At 39.7% G+C, this 19,653-nt stretch overlaps 1 protein-coding gene across 3 annotated transcripts; it reads right to left on the bottom strand.

Annotated features, from left to right (window-relative positions):
• Positions 1 to 210: 210 nt before the first annotated feature.
• On the bottom strand, positions 211 to 16,456 carry NKTR (natural killer cell triggering receptor). 3 transcript variants are annotated; one of them, XM_084260390.1, is made up of 10 exons: positions 16,342 to 16,456; positions 14,925 to 15,147; positions 14,165 to 14,320; positions 12,542 to 12,629; positions 9,501 to 9,646; positions 5,332 to 8,271; positions 5,017 to 5,112; positions 4,654 to 4,713; positions 4,090 to 4,185; positions 211 to 1,769 (listed from the first exon to the last, which is right to left on the bottom strand). In XM_084260390.1, exons 3-10 carry the CDS (start codon positions 14,269 to 14,271, stop codon positions 1,691 to 1,693), a joined length of 3,612 nt encoding a protein of 1,203 aa, XP_084116516.1. In that variant the 5' UTR covers positions 14,272 to 14,320; positions 14,925 to 15,147; positions 16,342 to 16,456; the 3' UTR covers positions 211 to 1,690. The 3 variants fall into 3 exon arrangements, with proteins under 3 accessions (XP_084116516.1, XP_084116515.1, XP_084116514.1); XM_084260389.1 differs by having other exon boundaries at positions 4,090 to 4,188; positions 16,342 to 16,455; XM_084260388.1 differs by lacking the exon at positions 16,342 to 16,456 and having other exon boundaries at positions 4,090 to 4,188; positions 14,952 to 15,073.
• Positions 16,457 to 19,653: the final 3,197 nt, after the last annotated feature.

The following is a 19,653-nucleotide window of genomic DNA, read 5'->3' as shown; positions in this document are numbered from 1 at the left end:
CCAGGAGTTTAGGGTTCTTCTAGAAAAAAAAATTGAGAGAAAGCTGGATGATAAATGGGGCTGTAGGAATCTCAGTGGAAATGGCTTATTCAGCTGTTTGTGGGCATCATTATGGGCTTCCAACTTCACTTTGAACTTCCTTTTCATGCTTCAGAAGTGCACCAGCAGCTTAATTCAATCAAAGAGACAGAACGAAGCGAGGGCTAAGCAAGAAATTACCACTTTTAATTTTCAAAGCTGTTGGATCCTGATGAGTTTTTTTTAAAAAAAAATTCATTTTCAGTATTTGAAAACATTTGAGAGAAGGAAAGCATCTCAAGTAGTACAGAAAGTCAGTAATGAAAACTATTATAATATAACAGTACTCATTAGCTCTAATAAAGCTGTGTTAGTCTGCTTTTTCACTACAGACTCAGCTTTTCAAGTTATGTTATGCCATTAAAAAACCTTGTTTCTCAATACACAACTTCCTGAAGGTTGAAAAACTTTACAAGTTATTTTAAATCAAATTCAGAATTGCAAGACAAAAAAAAAAAACTCTCAAAGCTTTTCAGCTTAAATCAGTTTTTTTTTTGCAAACCATTTACCTGTAAGATGGGAGTCATTTTTGGTATTAAACTTCCAAAAGCAGTGTTGTCCATGCTTTTTACCAGGCATTCCAGTCTTCTTGTAGTCTTATCACTTTAACATTATGTAGTTTGGTATCTGCAATAATAATACCTGATATTCCCTGGGGGAAATAGGATAAATCTACAGACATTTTATAAAGGGACAATTATGGTTTGTTTTCTCTGAAATTCCTCATCATGTTAAAGGTTTTGAAAAAAGTGTTTTGAATGAACTCATGATATAGTCAAGAGCTTAAAACATTCAGCTTCAGAACGTGCTGGAGCATACCAAGCACTGTGATGTGAATGGAAAGGAAATTCCACCTTCACTTCAGAACGGGGCTGTTAGTCACAAGATTCACTTTTAAAGCATAAAAGTTTAGACAAGTTGGATATTGGGTTGAAAACTCATTTGTCAGACTCTTGCTCAGCGCTCACCAGCTCCATAACTCCTTCCATGTCCAAGCTCACCCTCTTCAGACCTCAGTACAGTTAAGGATTAAGACAGAGCAGCGGGCTTTGCTTTCATCACCGAGCTGTGGTGTATATACCATATAGAACACGATGAACAGCAAACAAGACAGCATGGAACCCATCTTTGAGCATTAGAAAATAAAGGATTTTAATAAACAAGAAGTGGCAGCCTTTGTAAGAAGCTTTCTTCACAGTTTTCAAGTTGCTAGCATGTATTTAATAGTAACAGGCTGAAAGCCCTACGGTGTTTATATAAACATACTTGAAGTCAGCACTGATCGCCGCACCCAGAAAAGCGGTGTCATTCGTGGCTTGGAAAATCCAACTGAAGGAAATTGAGGTTTTCCTCCCTTGTATTTTGTAAAAGTAGCATTTGACATAAAAAAAACCTTAAAAAATAATAATAATAATCATAATCAGTTGAGTTGAGCTCAACGTTTCTAAGTACAGAGTCAGTTGAGTTCACTGTTAAATGATAAAGTTTCAGCTAACTCGGTAAACATCCTTCAACTTCACTGGTGACACTGTCAAATCAGCTGGGCTTCTTTTTCTTAATATAACACTGAAAAGAGTTATTTATTACTGCTTCCATCTTCAGAGAACCATTTTCAGCTGTATCTGCTGCTTTCACTGGGACTCCGATTGTTCGAGTAGCTGCGATCGCTTTCGCTGTCGGAGCCGTAAGATCTACAAAGAACAAGATGAAAAAAAGCCTCAAAAAATGTGTATTGAGCTTCAAACCCAAAATTGCACCAGGAAAAAAATAAATCAATCATTAAGGCAGACACACAGGAGGCAAGAAGATGGCAGACAAGAAGTTTTTTACAGGGTATTTCATGTAAAGTGAAATGTTGAGGGACATTCAAACCTGAAATAATCATTAACATAATGATGAAAACCCTTGTGTAACAAGTCAAATTGCACTTGGAGCTACAGAAGTTGTTGCTTTCTCTGATACAGCTAAGAAATCACCTAAAATAACTGCTTTTGTGAATGCTAACAGCTGACTCGTAAGTATCATTTCATATTGCAAGCACTTCTCAGCTAAGGTTAACTTCACAAATCCTCACTTTATATATATTGCAGCTTTTTGTTTGAAAAAGGGTCTTAAGAATTAGGCCCCAGAACAGCAACAGGAGTGAGTGTTTGCAGAGTGGAAGTTGTAGATTAAAATTGTTTTGGCTTATCCAGAAGAATTCCAAGCTCAGCACCTGGCCAGACCTCAAGATAGAGTTCAGATGGTTTCAGACAGGCTACAGGATGTATTCAAATAGAGACAGAATAAACTTTCATTGGAAATTTTCTAGCCTGTAAGGAAAGCTTTCCTAAATCAAAGGTGAGCATATGCTAATCCAACATTGTTTCTCTGAAGCTTCCCAACATCCTAAACCAATGGTTTTGTAAGTTTATTTCCACACTCTTCATTTCATCTCATTCATTTCCCCTCAAACACAAGATAGAAGCTGTGTGAGCTGGATGGTGAAACTGGTGAGAACAAAGTCCATTAGGACTTGGTACAAAAGTTGCAAAAAAAAAAAATCATGGAATCACAGAATTGTAGGGGTTGGAAGGGACCTCAAGAGATCATTGAGTCCAACCCCCGAAAATAGGTACAAGGACATCAGAGATCTGCCTGATTGAAGCACTGAGTAATATGGGATACATTAGAAGGTACAAAACTCATCCTGTTCCACTTACTCACACCTATATAATTCCCCTGAACTGAGCATAAAATTTACCCTAGAGACATCACAAGCACACTGAATTTGCAAGTGAAATGTTCTTTCCAAATATGTTCTGGTAAGTTCTAAGTTCATTCTGGATAGCACTGCAATTTTAAATTTCCCATCCAGTTTTTTAAATCCACTTTTGCAGTCTAACAAAAAAAAAATTGACTATCCAATGCAATTCTTTGCACAGCAGGTGGCTTAAATGTGTAACAGGGCACTTGATTTAAATCTGGAGAGCTAATTCATTACAGTTTCACATTTAAAATTATTAAGTAAACCCCAAACAAGCTCATTTTGAATGCATAAATACAATATACTGGAGCCTTCTAAAATCTCTCCTGCTAGTTTCTTTTCCATCCTCAAATCCAGTCCATCACAAATTCTGATTTCCTCACTTATTTGCTCTAATTTTGACTGGTTTTAATTATTACTTTTGGTGACAATGAGCTTTTATTTGTGCTTGGGTGGAAAAAAGGGGATAAGCCGTCATAAACAGCCTAAGTATGTATTTTGCCATTTCTTCTGCATAATATACTGTCCAAGTCATGATAGGAAAAACATAATCAACGCATCATAGAATCAAAGAATCACAGGGGTTGGTGGGGACCTCCAGAGATCATTGGGTCCAACTCCCCTGCCAGAGCAGGATCCCTAGGACAGGTTACACATGTCAGCATTCAGACAAGTCCAGAGTATCTCCAGAGAAGGAGACTCCACACCCCCTGGGCAGCCTGTCCCAGGGCTCCCTCACCCTCACTGGGGAAAAGTTCTTCTGCAGATTGGTGTGGAACTTCCTGTGCTCCAACTTGCAGCCATTGCCCCTTGTCCTGTCTCCACAGAGCACTGAAAAGGGGCATCCCATACTTAAGATATTTATAAGCATTAATAAGGTCCCCCCTTAGTCATCTTTTCTCTAGGCTGAACAGTCCCAGCTCCCTCAGCCTTTCCTTATAGGGGAGATGCTCCAGGCCCTTCATCATCTCTGTAGCCTCCTCTGGACTCTCTCCAGGAGATCCCTGGCTTTTTTCAACCAGGGAGCCCAGAGCTGGACACAACACTCCAGGTGGGGCCTGGAGAGGGCAGAGGGGGAGGATCCCCTCCTTTGACCTGTTGGCCACGCTCCTCTTGATGCCCCCCAGGATCCCATTGGCCCTGTTAGCCACCAGGGCATACTGCTCATGGCCTATAGAATCACTTAAGGCTGGAAAAGACCTTTAAGATCTAGTCCAACCACAGCCCAACCCTGCCTAGTCCACCTCTAGACCTCAGGCACATACCTGGATCGCCTGTCGTAGCTTCTAGATCTCCGGTAGCTGTCGCTCCTTTTACTTCTACTTCGACTTCTGCTATAGTAACTATCGTATGTGTATGACCTGCTTTAAAGGGAAAAGAACATATTTGTAAACTTACAATTTCTTGTCTAAAACACTGTTTAAATGTATATAAAGGTCTTTAAAACACACAGAGATTAGTGGCTATAAAGAAATCACTTTTGAAGGATATGGCACACAATAATTCTACATTTTATAAAGGTTTTAAGTACAAGAACAAGGATCTTCATGGTAAAAATCTCTAGAAAAGACTTACTAAGCATTCTCCATGAAATGCAGAGGCAGTAAAAACCTCATTCACTAATAAACAAGCGACCAAGCTGTTCTATTTATAGCTCAGTTTTACTCTGGCAATGAAGGGAAGTGTGCTCACTATTACTTGTATCATCTAGAAGCATAATGCCAGGCTGATTTTGGTTATTTTCAGCTTTCAAAAGTTGACTTAAAAGGGACATTCTTATGATAAGCTATTTTTATAATAAACAGTTTGTATAAAATGATAATCCATACCTGGATCGACTGTGATGACCGTAAGAACTACTCCTGGATCTACTTCTGCTATAGGATCGACTGAAAAACAACAAAAGCACCAAGACATTTTAAGCAGAAACAAGTAATGAAGAGAGAGGGGGAGTGAGAAGAGCATGTTTTGTTCAGAATTCCTTATCCATACTACAAAACAAACATTAACCTTCATTATTTTTCAGTAAGGGAATAGTCTGGTTTCAAAGCTTCCTAACTTGCATGTTTCAAGCAGATGCTGCAGATCAAGCACATTTCCAGCCCACTCAGGGACTGGAGCATCAGACCACTACACCTAATCTACTTATTTTGCAATACACCCCAGTCCTATCTCCATTTAGACATACTTACCTACGACTCTTGTAGCTGTGATAAGAACTACTTCGACTTCTTGACCGATCCCTACTGTACCAACCTCTGCTTCGGCTTCTCGTGTAGCTTCTTGACCTACAATCAACGAAACACTTTGAAAAAGCAGGAAATAGAAGGTAACTGAAGAGAAGAGCAGCTGAAAATAGGGAGCAGAAGCACTGTAAAGCTTTAAGTTAAATATTTATTCTATACTTGCTCAATCTGAGTTGTTTAAGAGAGAAACAACTTTAAAAAGCACCAGAAGTTTCAGGTTACCAGGGTGGGTGGGCTGGGGGAGCAGCACAAAGTTCTTACCTGTATGAATACGTAGAACTTCGGGATCGACTTCTGGAGTGGCTGTAAGAGATGGACCTGGTTCTGCGTCTGGATTTGGATTCTGATTTGCTTCGTGACCTAGTGAGACTCCTGGATGGGCTATTGTCATCTCTACTTGGAGATTCTTCCTCACTGGAGCTTTCTTGGTTCCTGGGCCTTCGATTCAGCCGGGCTGTTTTTCTAACTTCATCAAACAGAGATCCAGGCCTTACTTTATTTTTAGTTTTTATTTCAATTCTTAAACCTGCTGGTTTAGGCTCTGGTGCTGAAGCTGCGTTCTTAACTTCTGTGGCAGTACTAATTGTTGCTGGTTGTAAGTTCCCAACACCTTGCAAAGGCTTCCATTTGTTATCTATGGTATTGCTTTGTGTATTCTCAGTAGGTTCACTTTTCACAGGACAGTCTTTAGCACTAGGTACAGGCACAGAGTTATTTTCTTGCCTGACTGTTTCTTTTTCTTCTTTAATGTTAATAAATTCTGTAATATTGTTTCCCAGTCTGACAGCATCTTGTTCAGGGGTCTCAACCTGTAAATCTTTGTTTACACTAGCACTTAAAGCCTGAGGTTTAGCAGTGAGAATGACAGGAGACAAAACATCCACTTCAACCTTCCCTGGCGAGTTACGTTCTGGAGTACAAATCTCCATGTTGTCATCTGTCTGGATGACATCTTCCAATCCATTCTGGTTACTGTCTTCAACTTGTTCAGCCTCATTCTTGCAAGAGATCACATTTATTCCTGAGTTTAACACACTGGTTGAAGCACTGGTTTCAGTGCTATCTTTATTAATGTTACTGTGATCTGGTGAGGCATCATGTGTAGAGTTCTCACCTACCAGTTTTTCATCTGCACCAGACTTTTCACCATTTCCTGTTTTATCCTTGACTATTTCATCCTTCTCATGAACTTGGTTTTTATCCTTTGTGTCCCTGTCCAGCTGCTTTTCTTTTTTATCATCCTTGGCAACCGGTTTTTCATTTACTTCATCATCATCTTCTTCACCAAACTCCAGAGGGGGTTGCCAGTGAAACGTTTCTTTTCTTTTCTGAACTTTATGTTTCTTCTCCTTTTTCCCTTTTGATTTTTCTTTTGCTTTTTTGGAATGAGACTTTTTAAGAGTTTTTTTAGATCCATGTTTGTGTTTTTTTGCCTTTCCTTTAGCATTTGGTGAGCTAGAACCAGAACTCTCCGATTCAGAAGATGACAACTGCTTGCTTGTCTTCCACGTGCAATCAGAATCCTGAAAGCCTTCTGAAGAATTGGGTTTTTTCATCCTTTTGGTAACATTAGGCTCTGTATCAGATTCGGATGTGGCCTCTCCTTCTTCTTTACTAGAGGAAGGTCTGGAATCTCCCCCATCATGCCTTGCCTCTCCTCTTTCAGAATTTGATTCAGAGTCCCATTTGCTACCTGAGTAGGATTTTCGTTTAGTTTTTGCACCCCCTCTAGGTTGCTCAGAAGATTTCTCCTTCGCTGTTTTCTTTTTAGCATGATCAGAATCCCGCTCACACTTGGATTTCTCCTCCCCCCTCTCAGGATTCTGGCTATTTTTATCCTGTTTCTGAGTGTCTCCATCTAATTGGAAACGGCCTTCTTTTTCTTGGACTCCTTTTGTTTTGGCAGAACGCTCGCTGTCAGTAGAGAAATCTGAAGATGATAAACTGTCACTCTCTTTCACCCCTTGAGAAGACTCATCGTAGTCTTTTGTACACTTACAAGGGAGAGTGCTTTCAGAGCTCGTTTCTTGCCTCTGTTGAAGAGGCCGAGCTTTCTGATCACTCGATGCAGGTTTTCTTTTGCCTCTGTGCCTGTCGTCATCGCTGGGGGAATAGTAAGACGTTGACTCACTGTACCCTGACCTGTCGCTGCGGTATTTACTCTGTGATGGTGATCTGCCAGAAGAACGGGACTTTGTCCTAGAGCTAGATGGACTTCTAGACCTGCTGTAAGACCTTGAGTATGACCTGCTTCGGGAGGACCTGCTTCTTGATCTCTGCCAACTGTCGGAGCTTCTGTCGCTGCGGTACTTGGAGTAGCCGCTTCGATCGCTATCTGAACTCCTCTGTCGCTTAAGGTGTGAGGAAGAGATGTTAACCTCTTTAATGACTACTAGGTTGTAATTAGTTTGTGTGGGTATTAAGTGGCTCGTCTTAGCTTTCATTTCCTGAATGCGCTCGTAAGATGGCTTCCATGGTTTCTGCCCTGGTTTCCACCTAGAAGGGGGTGGACTGTCACTTAAGGGTATAACAGGGAGGTTTTCTGGGACAACTGGTGGTACAACAACTTTGTCAGTGGGGAGTACAACTGCTCGTACAGGCTCAGCAGTCTTGGTCAACTTACTTTCGTTTAATCTTGTTGAAATATTCTGTGGAGAATTGGAAACTGTCTTTTGATGCCTAGTGTTGGAACTTGACCTTGACCTACTGCGAGAACACGATGATTTAGAGGCTGACCTTGATCTAGAACTCCTTCGGGAGTAAGATCTTGATTTAGACCTAGATCTAGATCTGGACCTGTAATATGATCGAGATCCCCTGCTTGATGAAGATGATGAGCTCTGGTCTTCCTTGTCAGATTTAGACCAGTCTCTTCTGGATGAATGCCTAGAAGACAGTGAAGAAGAACGCGATTTCCTCTCACGATCACAAGATAACTTCGTCCTCCTGAGGAAGGAACGAGAGGATTCTCTCTCTGATGAAGCTGATGTTTTCTTTTTCCTTGTTTGTTTGTGCTTCTTGAAGTGCTTCTGCTTTTTAGATTTCTTTTTATGCTTCACCTTCTTTTTCTCTTTCCTGTGCTTTTTGTGATGGCTAGAGTGTCTCACAGTACTTAGATCAGAGTAACCGTTATGCGACCAGGATCTTGATCTCCGGGATATGCTTCTTTCATCCCATCTGCTTGTACATGGGTCACTCAACCTAGAAAACAAACAAGCCCCCCAGTAAGTGGAAATTCAGATAACCTAAGCATTTTCCCTAACTCTGCTACCTGAAAATTGTGTTATGAGTGAGCTTGTCACACTCATTTTTAGATTTGGAATCATTATCACTCAAGAGAGCTAATTCTCTATAAGCAGCCAACATCACCAAATTTTGCTTATTGTAGAACCTATGTAAAGAGACTTCTGTGTTTTGATTGCCCTAGTCCAGGCCCCTAACTAAAGGATTCTTAAACCACACTTAAATATGAATTTTAAAACACGATCTTACTTTATATTCTTTTAGCTGGCATGATGTAATACAGCAATAAACTGAACACAGTACAGAGAGAGATATCTGACATCTACTGTGATTCAATTCTCATATATAATATTACTTAGTTTTCCTCTTGAGGTTTACCTATCGTAATTTGATAGGCATGCATATTTAGTATCAAGTCACCAGAAATTCTGGAGAGGCTGGCTTCCACCACAGAGTTTAACTGCAGGAGCTCACTAACCAGTATCAGATTGTGGATTCAGCTGTTGTCTTTGGTATCCAAAGCAGCCATATAACCAGGCTTGAGGCTAAGGTAAATCTGACATGACTAGTTTTATGGAAAGCAACAGGAAGCTGGTAAGGTCAATCAGTTACTTCTTAGGGAATCACAGAATTGTAAGGGTTGGAAGGGACCTCCAGAGATCATTGAGTCCAACCCTCCTGCCAAAGCAGCATCCCTAGGACAGGTCACACAGGTCGGCATCTAGATGGGTCTTGAACATCTCCAGAGATGGAGACTCCAACAACCCCCTGGGCAGCCTGTCCCAGGGCTCCCTCACCCTCACTGTGAAAAAGATCCTCTGCATATTGGTGTGGAACTTCCTGTGCTCTAACTTGGAGCCATCGCACCTTGTCCTGTCCCCACAGACACTGAGAAGAGGCTGGCCATTTTCCCCTGTGTCCTACCCTTCAGATATTGATAACCAAATGCCATCTCCTAAATCAATGTGCTCCAACTTTAAGTATCCAAGAAGGCACCATCAGAAACAAGTCTGACCTTGACACTTTTCAGCATGAGCTCATCCGGTGTCAGAAGTTTTGGAATTTGAATGTAAGGTGTTAACCATAAAGATGACAGCATTTCTTATTTAATCATAGATGATATGGTACATCTACACAAAGCTATTGAAAACAACTAAGACTTTTAAAATTTGTAGTAAGGATCTTACTTATCTCCTTTGCTCCACTTTTCCCCACTGGGTGGTCTGTATGTCCGTAGCCTCTGCATCTCCTCTTTCCAGTGAGGAGGGGTCTCGCTGCTGTCATCGTCATCGGATTCGGAACAGGACCGTGAGCGGGGTGGGGTGTGGTATCGCTGTGAAAGCAAAGGAAGGTTGTTGCACAGTGTTCTTTGGAAGACACTGGATGATACAGAAAATATCCAGTGTGTCTCACAGAGATTTTACACACAACTTCATAACTCAAGCCAGGCAACAGCGTCCACACACAGTCCATGGAGAGAACGCTAATTCTAGCTTTCCTGCCAAAAACAACCCACTTTTGGTATGCATGTGTCCTGCACATGAGACTGGATTACAACTGTGTCCTTCAACACTCAGAGTGTTACACAAAGCTCCAGAGGGGCCAGCAGCTAACCCTTTGTTTAAAGAAACAAAGGGAAAGATTGAGGAAGTACCAGACTCCCCTTGTGTAACACCTTTTAGAATAACACAGTTACTGAAGGCAACCAGCTTTTGTTTACAGGATACTAAATCATGGATGTTTTGCTTCAGTTCACACACATTTATCTACTTATAAGAGTAAATCACAGACTGGTTTGGATTTGGAGGGAACCCATCTAGTTCCAACCCCCTGCCTTGGGCAGGGACACCCTCACTAGCCCAGATTACCCAAAGCCCCATCCAACCTGGCCTTGAACAGACCCTGTTTCAAATCTTACTGTTGTTCAGCTCTTCAGAAATGGGAATTCAGTTTAAGAGACACTTTCTAAGCAAAAGGAGAAAAATCAGCCCACCAACTAAAAACCAAGTCCTTTCACAAAAATGTCATTAAGCTTCATACTTCAAAAATTATACTTCATCAGAGCACTTAAGTGGGCAACATGAACTACTTGTGCAGCCACAAAAAAGCTCTAATACTGCTACTAATACTGCTAACTCATTATTTTCCATTACCCAGTGGGATACACACTTAGGTAAATTCTGTGAGGAAATTAGAGGCTCCTTGATTCAATAAAGAAAACTGTCTGGATTTTACTCAATTATTTGAGCCACTTAGAGCAAGTAACATAAAAGAAATAGTGTTGCCCCCCCCCCCCCCCCCCCCGAATCAAACCAGAAAGGTGCATGGATCAGTTCCTTCAGCTAATTGCAGGAAGGAGTCTTTAAGACATCCTCTTTATATGAAAAAGAATAAAAATGATTAGTGCCATGAAGATTTTTGAGCTTCCCTATTCCTTAAGCTGAAGCAATGGTTACTTTAAAAAAAAGCTTTCACAGATGAATGGCATAGAGCAGGTTGCAAAGGCTTCATGGACCTCCTGAATTCTTTAATCATAGAATCATAGCATCATAGAATGGTCTGGGTTGGAAGGAACCCCAAGGATCATAGAGCTCCAACCCCCCTGCCACAGGCAGGGACACCAACCTCCAGGCCTGGATCTACACAAGGCTGCCCAGGGCCCCATCCAACCTGGCCTTGAACACCTCCAGGGACGGGGAATCCACTACCTCTCTGGGCAGCCTGTTCCAGCACCTCACCACTCTTTATATTATGCTCAGGAGTCTCTCAGAACCTGAGAAGATTCAAAGCTACAAACAAGGATTCTGAAAACATATCACACAAGTTTAACCTGGATAGGAACTGTTGCTAATCTACTAGAGACCCCAGGAAAATGTGTTTCTCCAACTAACTGCTGGTGCTAAATTATTACTGGTATTACTAGTTTTCACTCTTCATTCTGCTGAGGGTGCCAGAATTACAGAAAACAAGGCACAGACACCCAAATCCCTGGCAAAAGTCAACTCCACTCAGCCTTAAGCTATTTTTTCCAGAAGTCTTTACTTACATAAGTATTTAAAACCATTCAGTTTAAAAGGTTTCCTTTAGTTGATATCACAACTGTTAAATACAAATAGAACCATCAGATACAGCAAAGACAGCTATGAGATTCAACATCAAGACTGGGAAATAAGGGTTGGTTCTCAGGCAAGGCTCAAACACTACAATACCTTGCTCCACACTATGGCCATTTAAGCTGTTAATTTTGTGACTTAAAATAATTGCATCATGGGGATCAGTAGAAAAGTCCTTCTCAAATCCAGTGGCTGTCACATAAGAAAATCACATTCAGATGAGCCCCTGTTAAGAGCATTCTAGTGAAAAGTGTCTTCAGCTGCAGAGATACTGATCTCTTTACAATCACAGAATCGCAGGGGTTGGAAGGGACCTCCAGAGATCATCAGGTCCAACCCCCCCCCAATTAGGCAGCACCAAGCCTTGGTTTGGCTTATGGATACCCAAATGCCATCTCCTAAATCAACGAAAGAAAACATTCTGAAGGGGAAGAATAAGCTCAGTCAGGGTATGACACAGTTTGAAATGCAGCAGAATCAAATGCAGAGTTATGAAAGCTTTTCTTTCCAGCTGACTCAGGGTGTAGCTACACAGTGTTGTGGGCCCTAAATTGTGGGTTATTAGATAAGAGACAGGAGAACTTTGCATCAGAAAATGCAAATACCAGAACTCAGGGGACAAACAATTTACATCAGAAGGGGCTCTATAAACTTCAGACACCACATAACAGTTTTGCCTACTGTAACATGTTATGGTCCTAATGCCCAACACAAACAGCAAAGAAATGGAAGGGGTGGAGAAGAGTAAAAGCTCTTGTCACTTCTCATTACTTTAGAGCTTGTGGCTGACAGGAGATGAATCTGGCTGAATTAATTTCAATCTTTAAAGGAAATAATTTTTATTCTTATGTGTAAAGACTTCTGGTAGCTGAGTAGAAGATTGTTTGAGAAAATCAACACTAAGTAAAGAGATGGTAACAAGGACAGTTAAAACCAGTGTTATAAAATGAGCTACCTGACAACAGTATCTCAACCTTCTAAGCTCACATCTACAATGTGTCAACAATAGTTAAAGGTTACACAAAGGCTCCAAGAAAATTCAAAGTTCCAGGTCAGAGAAGATACTGTGGGTGAGAGAAAAGAAAAAAATAGTAATAAAAAAGATTGTGACATACTATTGTGCCTCTTCCTTTAATTTTTCGTCCAGATTTAGAGACCGATGGTTTCTGGTCAGTCAGAACTGGTGCAGAATCCAGAAGCTTCCTAAATAAATTAATAAGTTATGAGCTTACATGGAAAACAGCTTACACTAAGTTAATCATGAAAAATATTCATCTTAATCATCTATTTTGAGGTGGCAGTACTAAGAATTCAGTGAATTCTCCATGAAATAAAGGAAGACACACCTGTGAGGTAAGGCAATTCTACACACACTTTTCAACAGAATATATAGCCAGTCTGACTTCCCAAGAGTAAATAAACACTAAGAGTGACCTTGCAGAACACTCTTAAGCAATATGTGTTTTTTCTGAAGAGGTTAACTTGTGTTTGGTCTGCAAATTAGGAAGACAGAATAGTTTCAGCATCTCTAGTTTCAGTTATCCAACAGTGTCTCAGGATAGGGCACGACAAGTCTCTACAGACCACAGGTCCTAAAGCCTTCTTTTTTCCCTGAGCAAGGAGAGGTAATTCAGCACTCCTATTTAGAGTTGGTGCCACATCCTCAAAAGCAGCAGCAGTTACTAAGGCTTTGGAAATATGAATAAAGTTCCAAGAAAAAGGCTTACATGAAACTATACTGTTAGCTGAAATAGAAAATCCCCAACAAAGGAATTTTTAAGCTATCTGACAGTAATGCATTAGCTCATCCCAGTCTTTTTGATAGAAAAAGAACTGAACTGCAATTTAAAAGTCCAAAGCAAATGGAGAGTAATTCACAAACTCAAGAATTCCTTTGAATCAAAAGGAGTAATTTCTCTTATTCTCAAAATCCTAGACAGGTCATGAAATTCTTGCTGACTGGTTCTGAACCAGTTTCTTCTTCAGCCTAAGAAAAAGAAAGTCACCTCTGCCAATCAAGTCTACCTTGCAAATATTTGCTGTGGTTTACATTGCAAGATTTCTTCTGGAATTATTAACTCTCTTTTGTGTCATCTGTTATTAAGGTTGTAACAGGCACAATCCTTAAGGACCAATGCAACTCCTTAGACTTCACTGAAAATCCCTGACAGGTTGTATGGAGTATTACAAAGAAAACTGTAAAAAGGACAATTCAAATGACTTCATCTAGAAATTCTGATGCTACATCCACTGTTTGCTATCACAGAATCATAGGGGCTGGAAGGGACCTCAAGAGATCATTGGGTCCAACCACCACTCTATCAGTAGTGCCAATATACTGAGGGGAGACCTTATCACCACCTACAACTACCTGAAGCAAGGTGGGCGATGGTCTCTTCAGCCAGGTGACAGGAGATGGGAGGAGGGGCAATGGGCTCAAGCTGCCCCAGGGCAGGGTCAGAGCAGGTATTAGAAAAAAATTTTTTACTGAAAGAGTTGTCAGGGACTGGAACAGGCTGCCCAGGAAGGGAGGGGGTTGAGTCACCTTCCCTGGATGTGTTCAAAAAAAGGGTAGATGAGGTACTTAGGGATATGGTTTGGCATAGGATGGGAATGGTTGGACTCGATGATCTTCAAAGGTCTTTTCCAACCTTGTGATTCTGTGAATATAATATCAGAAGGAGAATTCTAAGCATAGTTCCCACCAAAACAAGACAAGAGAGCTCAGTGGTCCTTACGGTTCAGGTTCCACACTGACAGCAGGCAGATCTCTTCTCAGCAGGAATCTGTTCTCAGGCACTGGGGGAATTTCTTCAGGCCGTACCACAGGTTTGTCCCTTTTCATGGTGACATCAGCTGCTTTTTCTGTTACATCGCTCTTGTCAGATGGGCTGCTACAAGGAAAATCAATTGATAAATCAGAATTAAGTAGTGTTTTTACCAGCTGACACCTTTCAAAGCAAATTCCTAGATGAGTCCAAATCACAGAATGCCTTAAGAGGGTTTAATAACCAAAACTGATTCCATAACTGCTGTTACTGGGAAGAAGGTTCACTTCACAGCAAAGAATTTTGGTTTTAATTTGCCATTTGTCATGAAATATTTACATAATATAATCAAATAGAACTCAGAGATCTCATTTGTCTAATCATAGAATCACAGGGGGTGGAAGGGACCTTGAGAGATCCTCGGGTCCAACCCCCAAATGCTTCACTATAAACACAGGCGCAGTGTCCCCTAAGTACTTTTAACATGCTGAGACTTACTTCGAAGTCGCTCTAACTTCTATCTACAGAGGTCTTAAAATGTTTCATAAAAAATGCCACCTAACAAGCTTGGCTTTTTATTTTTCAGTTTGTTCATAAAAAGAATAAATAAATCAGCCATCAAAAATAAAACTTCTAGAATAAAAGCACCTTCATATGCATTGCTCATGTGCTCTATTAAAAAAAGAAAGCTGAATTTCTCTGGAATTCTTTAATTTGAGAGACTAGTCACCGTCTTTGGTTTGAGATTCGCTTGCACCTTGGATCCTCTTTCTTCCTCTCCTCCTTTCTTCGCTTCCTTGACTGTTTGGTTTTAGCTCTTCTCTTCCGCTTTCTTCTTCGGCTTCTTTCGTTTTCAGCTTCGCTTTCAGATGAAGTTTCTGAAGAGCTTGATGCACTGGAGGAAGAGTCTGATGCTTCTGAGTCAGAACATACCTTCTTCTTCCTCTCCAAAGCTTAAGAGAGATATTTTAAATTTACAGTGTATAGATACAGCACAAAATATACAGATTTATAGATATACAAATAAATCCATGTACTGTTTCAAGGAAACTCTGAACTTTTTTCAGACAGTTGCACTAAAATACAATAATAGTTATAGGTTTGTTTCTAGTCTAAATGCATACCAAGTTTTCCAACAGAGTTGTAAAAAAAAAATGCCTTTAGTTACTATAAACTCTAAGAACTTCCCTGCTCAACTTCGACTATAAGATGAAATGTCACTGCAAAGCCAAAACAATTTAAAATTAATACACTAAGTTTATAAGTGACACTGAATGTTAACTTGTGCTAAGCTAGTATTAAAGGAAGGCTGAGGAGTAAGTATAATTTTAAGAAAGTTTCCCCCTTCTTTTGTCCTTTGAAAATAAAATTTAGGTTGTAACACTGAGGTCACACCTTCGGGTTAGAGTAGTATATACAGATGAGCAATAACCACTTGTAGTAAAAAAAGTAGTTTCTTTAGAAAGCAATATCCAGGTTACAAAATAAGGGTTAAGAAAATGTTTGCCTCAGTCTTATTTCTACAACTCTTTCATTCTCTCCTTTCTGCATTCTCATACATTTATGTTACCTTTCCTCTTGACTTTCTCTGAAGGACATAAATAAGCACGTTATCCTTAAGGAAAATCACAAGTGAAGTAGAAAGCTGAAACTTGTTAACACTCCATTACTTTACAGCAACTGTCCAAACATGGATTTAAGATAATTTATTCCCTATGAATTCTCATGAAAATGAAAAATTATGTTGACTACATATATCACATACATTAAGGCTAACTGATCTTAAAGTAAACATATGGAAACCACACAAAATTGAACTTCAAGGAAAGCTTATATTTGTATCTCCATCTTTCAAACACAGAAAACTAAGTTCTAATTACTTCTTGAGTATGTCACATTAACCTCAGACATTAATTAAGAACAGCAAGCAAACATATGTTCTCCAAGGCACAAAGGTTTTAGGTCAGAAAACTTTTTCCCTCGCTGAGCCTTCCTCATCAACACCAAAATTTAAGTTTTAAAGACTTCAAAGAATTAATTAAGGCTGTAGAGAGTCCCCATAATGATTTCTAGATACTGGCAGACTTTTCATACTCTCTGAAAACAGTTGTCAACATTCAATTAACTTCAGATCTACATATGCTTACCATCTTTTGCTGATTTTGTAACAAGCACCCCACAGTCAATAACTCGTACATCTGCATAGGGTCTACTTGCAGTATCAGTTTTCAGATTTTCTATTTGTTCTATTACTTCAAAACCAGAAATAACCAGTCCAAAGACAACATGCACACTGCAGAAATAAAATATTTGGAAAGCATAAACATTTATATATTGCTGTAATCACTTCCCAGTGAATTTCAGAATTAAAACGTCATGCTGTAAAAGAAATACTCAGTTTCACTGGCATCAGCTGGCTCTTAAACTTATTAAACTTAAAAATAGCATTTTTATTTACTTTTACATTTCCAACAGCACTAAGATTTCATGCAACATGAAACAGGGGTCCACTGGAGTTCAGTTTGAGATAGATTCCTGATGTCCTTCTGCTACATGGGCAGGGTAAACAGATCACTATTCCTAATCCATCTTTACATCTTTGAAGTCTTGTGCAATAGAGAGATCAAGAGTTCATATATGAAGATGACAAAGAACTGCAGTTTTCTCCAGAGAAGACAAATTTATAAGCCCATATAAACTCAGCATACAAATTCCCACTGGTGTTGCAGGGACAGTTATAATTAAGGAATCTGAGCTTCATTCTACCATGCCACACTTCCCTGTTCTCCTTCCATTTGCCCTGGAACAACTTCTTCCAGGAACTAATGTATTTTGGAGATGAAACCACAAAAAAAAATCCAAAATACATTAATATTGACACTTCAGCTCAATGATTTATAGACTGAGGGCAGCAACCAGTTTCAAATTTATGTTTGGATTTTAGACCTTCCAAAAGCTTTTGACCAGGTTTAAGAAGTAAGTTGCAACCTGAAATTTTTATAGAACTGAAACTTTTGTTTCCCATCTCATTCTACTGTATAGTCTTTCAAACAATTAAGAATTTGTTGTCTACTTTCAATGTAACATGAATATTTACAACCTTCAAATTTTTATCCATCACTGAATAGATTATAAAGGGTTCTTACCCATCAAGATGAGGAGCAGGTTTTGTTGTTCTGTTTGACAAACAGCAAGATGGTAAGATGATAAAAAAATAATCAGGGATTCAGATGAAGTAAAAGAGAATGGCATAGAAAAAAAAAAAAAGAGGTGAAAGTAAGACAAAAATAGTGAAAAAAACCAGTTACATATAAGGAATTAAATAAACAGCAACAGGTTATACAGACAAGCTTTTTTAAACTTTTACATGAAATTTGTTTGTAGTTTAGCTAACTAAAGCTGTACCAAGTACCATTTTAGGCATGCAGTAAACAATCTTCAAGTAAGTGTCATTAGATACACATTCAATAGAACTAACATTTTAAATCACAGAAAAGATACATTTTGGCAATAAATATTAGGTAACTAAGAGGATTTAAGTCTTTCTGAAATCGTTGGGTTCTTACATTACAAGGTCACTTTAAAAGTCAGCTCATTCAAAAAGATGACAGTTAGCACATGTGATAGATCATTTTGCTTCCACACCCCCCCCCCAGCCCTGCTACTTTCTTACTCTCCATTTACTTGATTGGCCTCATGACTCAGAATACAAAGTGCTATTTCTATCTTTAACCACCAAGACATCAGCACTTCAGCTCCTAACCTCCCAGGCTTCCCAAAAAGCAACCACAGCACAACGTGAGCAGAGGTTCTGTGCTACCCTTCAGTTTATTGCTGTGATAAATGCAGACTTCCTCCCTATTTTATTTCTTGTTCTTTTTTTTTTCCAGCTTCCCACATTCAGCTGTTTCTAGCCTGGAGGGAAAAATGCAACTGCATTATGCTGTCTACACTATCCTAATAGGCATTTGGAGTTATACTGGATTTCTGAGTGGATATCAAATTGGAAGAGTCAAGACTGTTCAGATATACAGTAAGATTCACCTTTCTGATGGTAACACTATGACTTGTTCTCTCTCTCTATACATATATATCTCCTTTTCCAAAGAGGGAAATGAAATTACTTCTACAAGCATCCAAGTTGCACAGGGACCTTGCTGTGTAGACAGTCAGTAAAGAACATGGGAATGTGCTTATATCTTGTTTTCTCCCCCAACATATACGCTAAGGTAATTTGTATTTGAAGCTACTTTAATATATGAAAACATTCTTCCCCTCTCCTCCCCAGGCATGCTTTTGCCCTTCAAGCCTTCTTCCAATGAACTCCCCTCTCCAGTAAATAATCACAGGGTTTGGGTTTTTTAATCAAATATGTACAGTAACACAGATGTGCTGCAATGAAGTCAGCTTTCCACAGCTACAATAAAAATATTACTTTTCAAGCACATATCTAGCCTCAAGCTCTGAGCAAAACACTGCAGTGCTGGAACTCTTCCCAAAAGATGGAACTGTGAATCAGGAGTGTTTACACTCTTGATTTATTTATTTTTTTAAGCTCCAAATGCCATCCAGACCTTCCACTTCTGTAATACTAAAGCAACACAGCAACCTTCTAACTTCTGTGGTTTAACAGAGGGAAAGAAAGGCTATCAAGGCAACATTTAATCTCTCAGTAGTCTGGGGTGTTCTTTGTTTTTCCCCTTGCTAATACAGCATCAAACAGAAGAATTCTTACAGCTCTGGAAGCTCTTTAAGCAAAAGTTAACTGCATTAACAACCTGCTGTTAAGGAAACAGTTTAAGCAGGCTTAATTATAAACCTGATTTAAAAGTAGTGACAAAAAGAAGTGCCTTACTTCAATGAAACCAATAATAAACAAGACTTAGCATTTAGGATTAGCTAGAAACAGCAACGGGTTCCACCACACTTGATAGCAATGAGGCACTAACATGCTCCCTGCCACTCTGCAGCAGCATATGAAGCCCAACAGAGCAAATTACCTAAGCAGGTGTTTCCTTTTGCCTGGTCCTCAATAAGGAAGGAAAGGGAGAACTGGTATATTAAAACCCACAGAGAGGTTTCTTCCCTTACACTACTAATTTGATAGATAGGATGGAGAGGAATTTTTCCTCATTTACTTGTTCAGGGAGTGAACACACAAGGAAAAGAGTTACCCAAACCCAAAGTTTTTCAGGTGTCTGACAAGGGGCTGGTGATTTAACAGACTTCCCATGGGAAGCAGAAACCCAGCTCCTCACTGTGCTTCAGGAAGTTTGCTCATCTCAAAGGCAGGGTTGCATCACAGTGTTTATTCTGTGGGGGTGCACTTTAAAAGCCAGCTTCAAAGTTCCCTGCGTGTGTTCTGCCTTGTGAGCTTTAAATATTTGCTTTGGCTTCCAAACTCAGTCAGGAGAAAAGCTACTTCTAGGTTCCTATAGTTCAGAGGCAGAGTCATGATA

The sequence above is a fragment of the Gallinula chloropus genome, assembly GCF_964237585.1.
Source record: "Gallinula chloropus genome assembly, chromosome: 2".
In the NCBI taxonomy this organism is placed as follows: Eukaryota; Metazoa; Chordata; class Aves; order Gruiformes; family Rallidae; genus Gallinula; species Gallinula chloropus.
Note: the sequence above shows the minus strand (reverse complement) of the source record. Positions and strands in the feature narration are given on the sequence as shown.

What these genes read in the sequence shown, in the direction of transcription:
- NKTR (XM_084260389.1), bottom strand. Translation starts at nt 14,271, where the DNA reads ATGAAAAGGGACAAACCTGTGGTACGGCCTGAAGAAATTCCCCCAGTG. An exon ending in AGTTCTACGTATTCATACAG is followed by an intron (nt 5,113 to 5,331) that starts GTAAGAACTTTG and finishes CGTTGATTGTAG; the next exon opens with GTCAAGAAGCTACACGAGAA. An exon ending in CACAGCTACAAGAGTCGTAG is followed by an intron (nt 4,714 to 5,016) that starts GTAAGTATGTCT and finishes GTTGTTTTTCAG; the next exon opens with TCGATCCTATAGCAGAAGTA.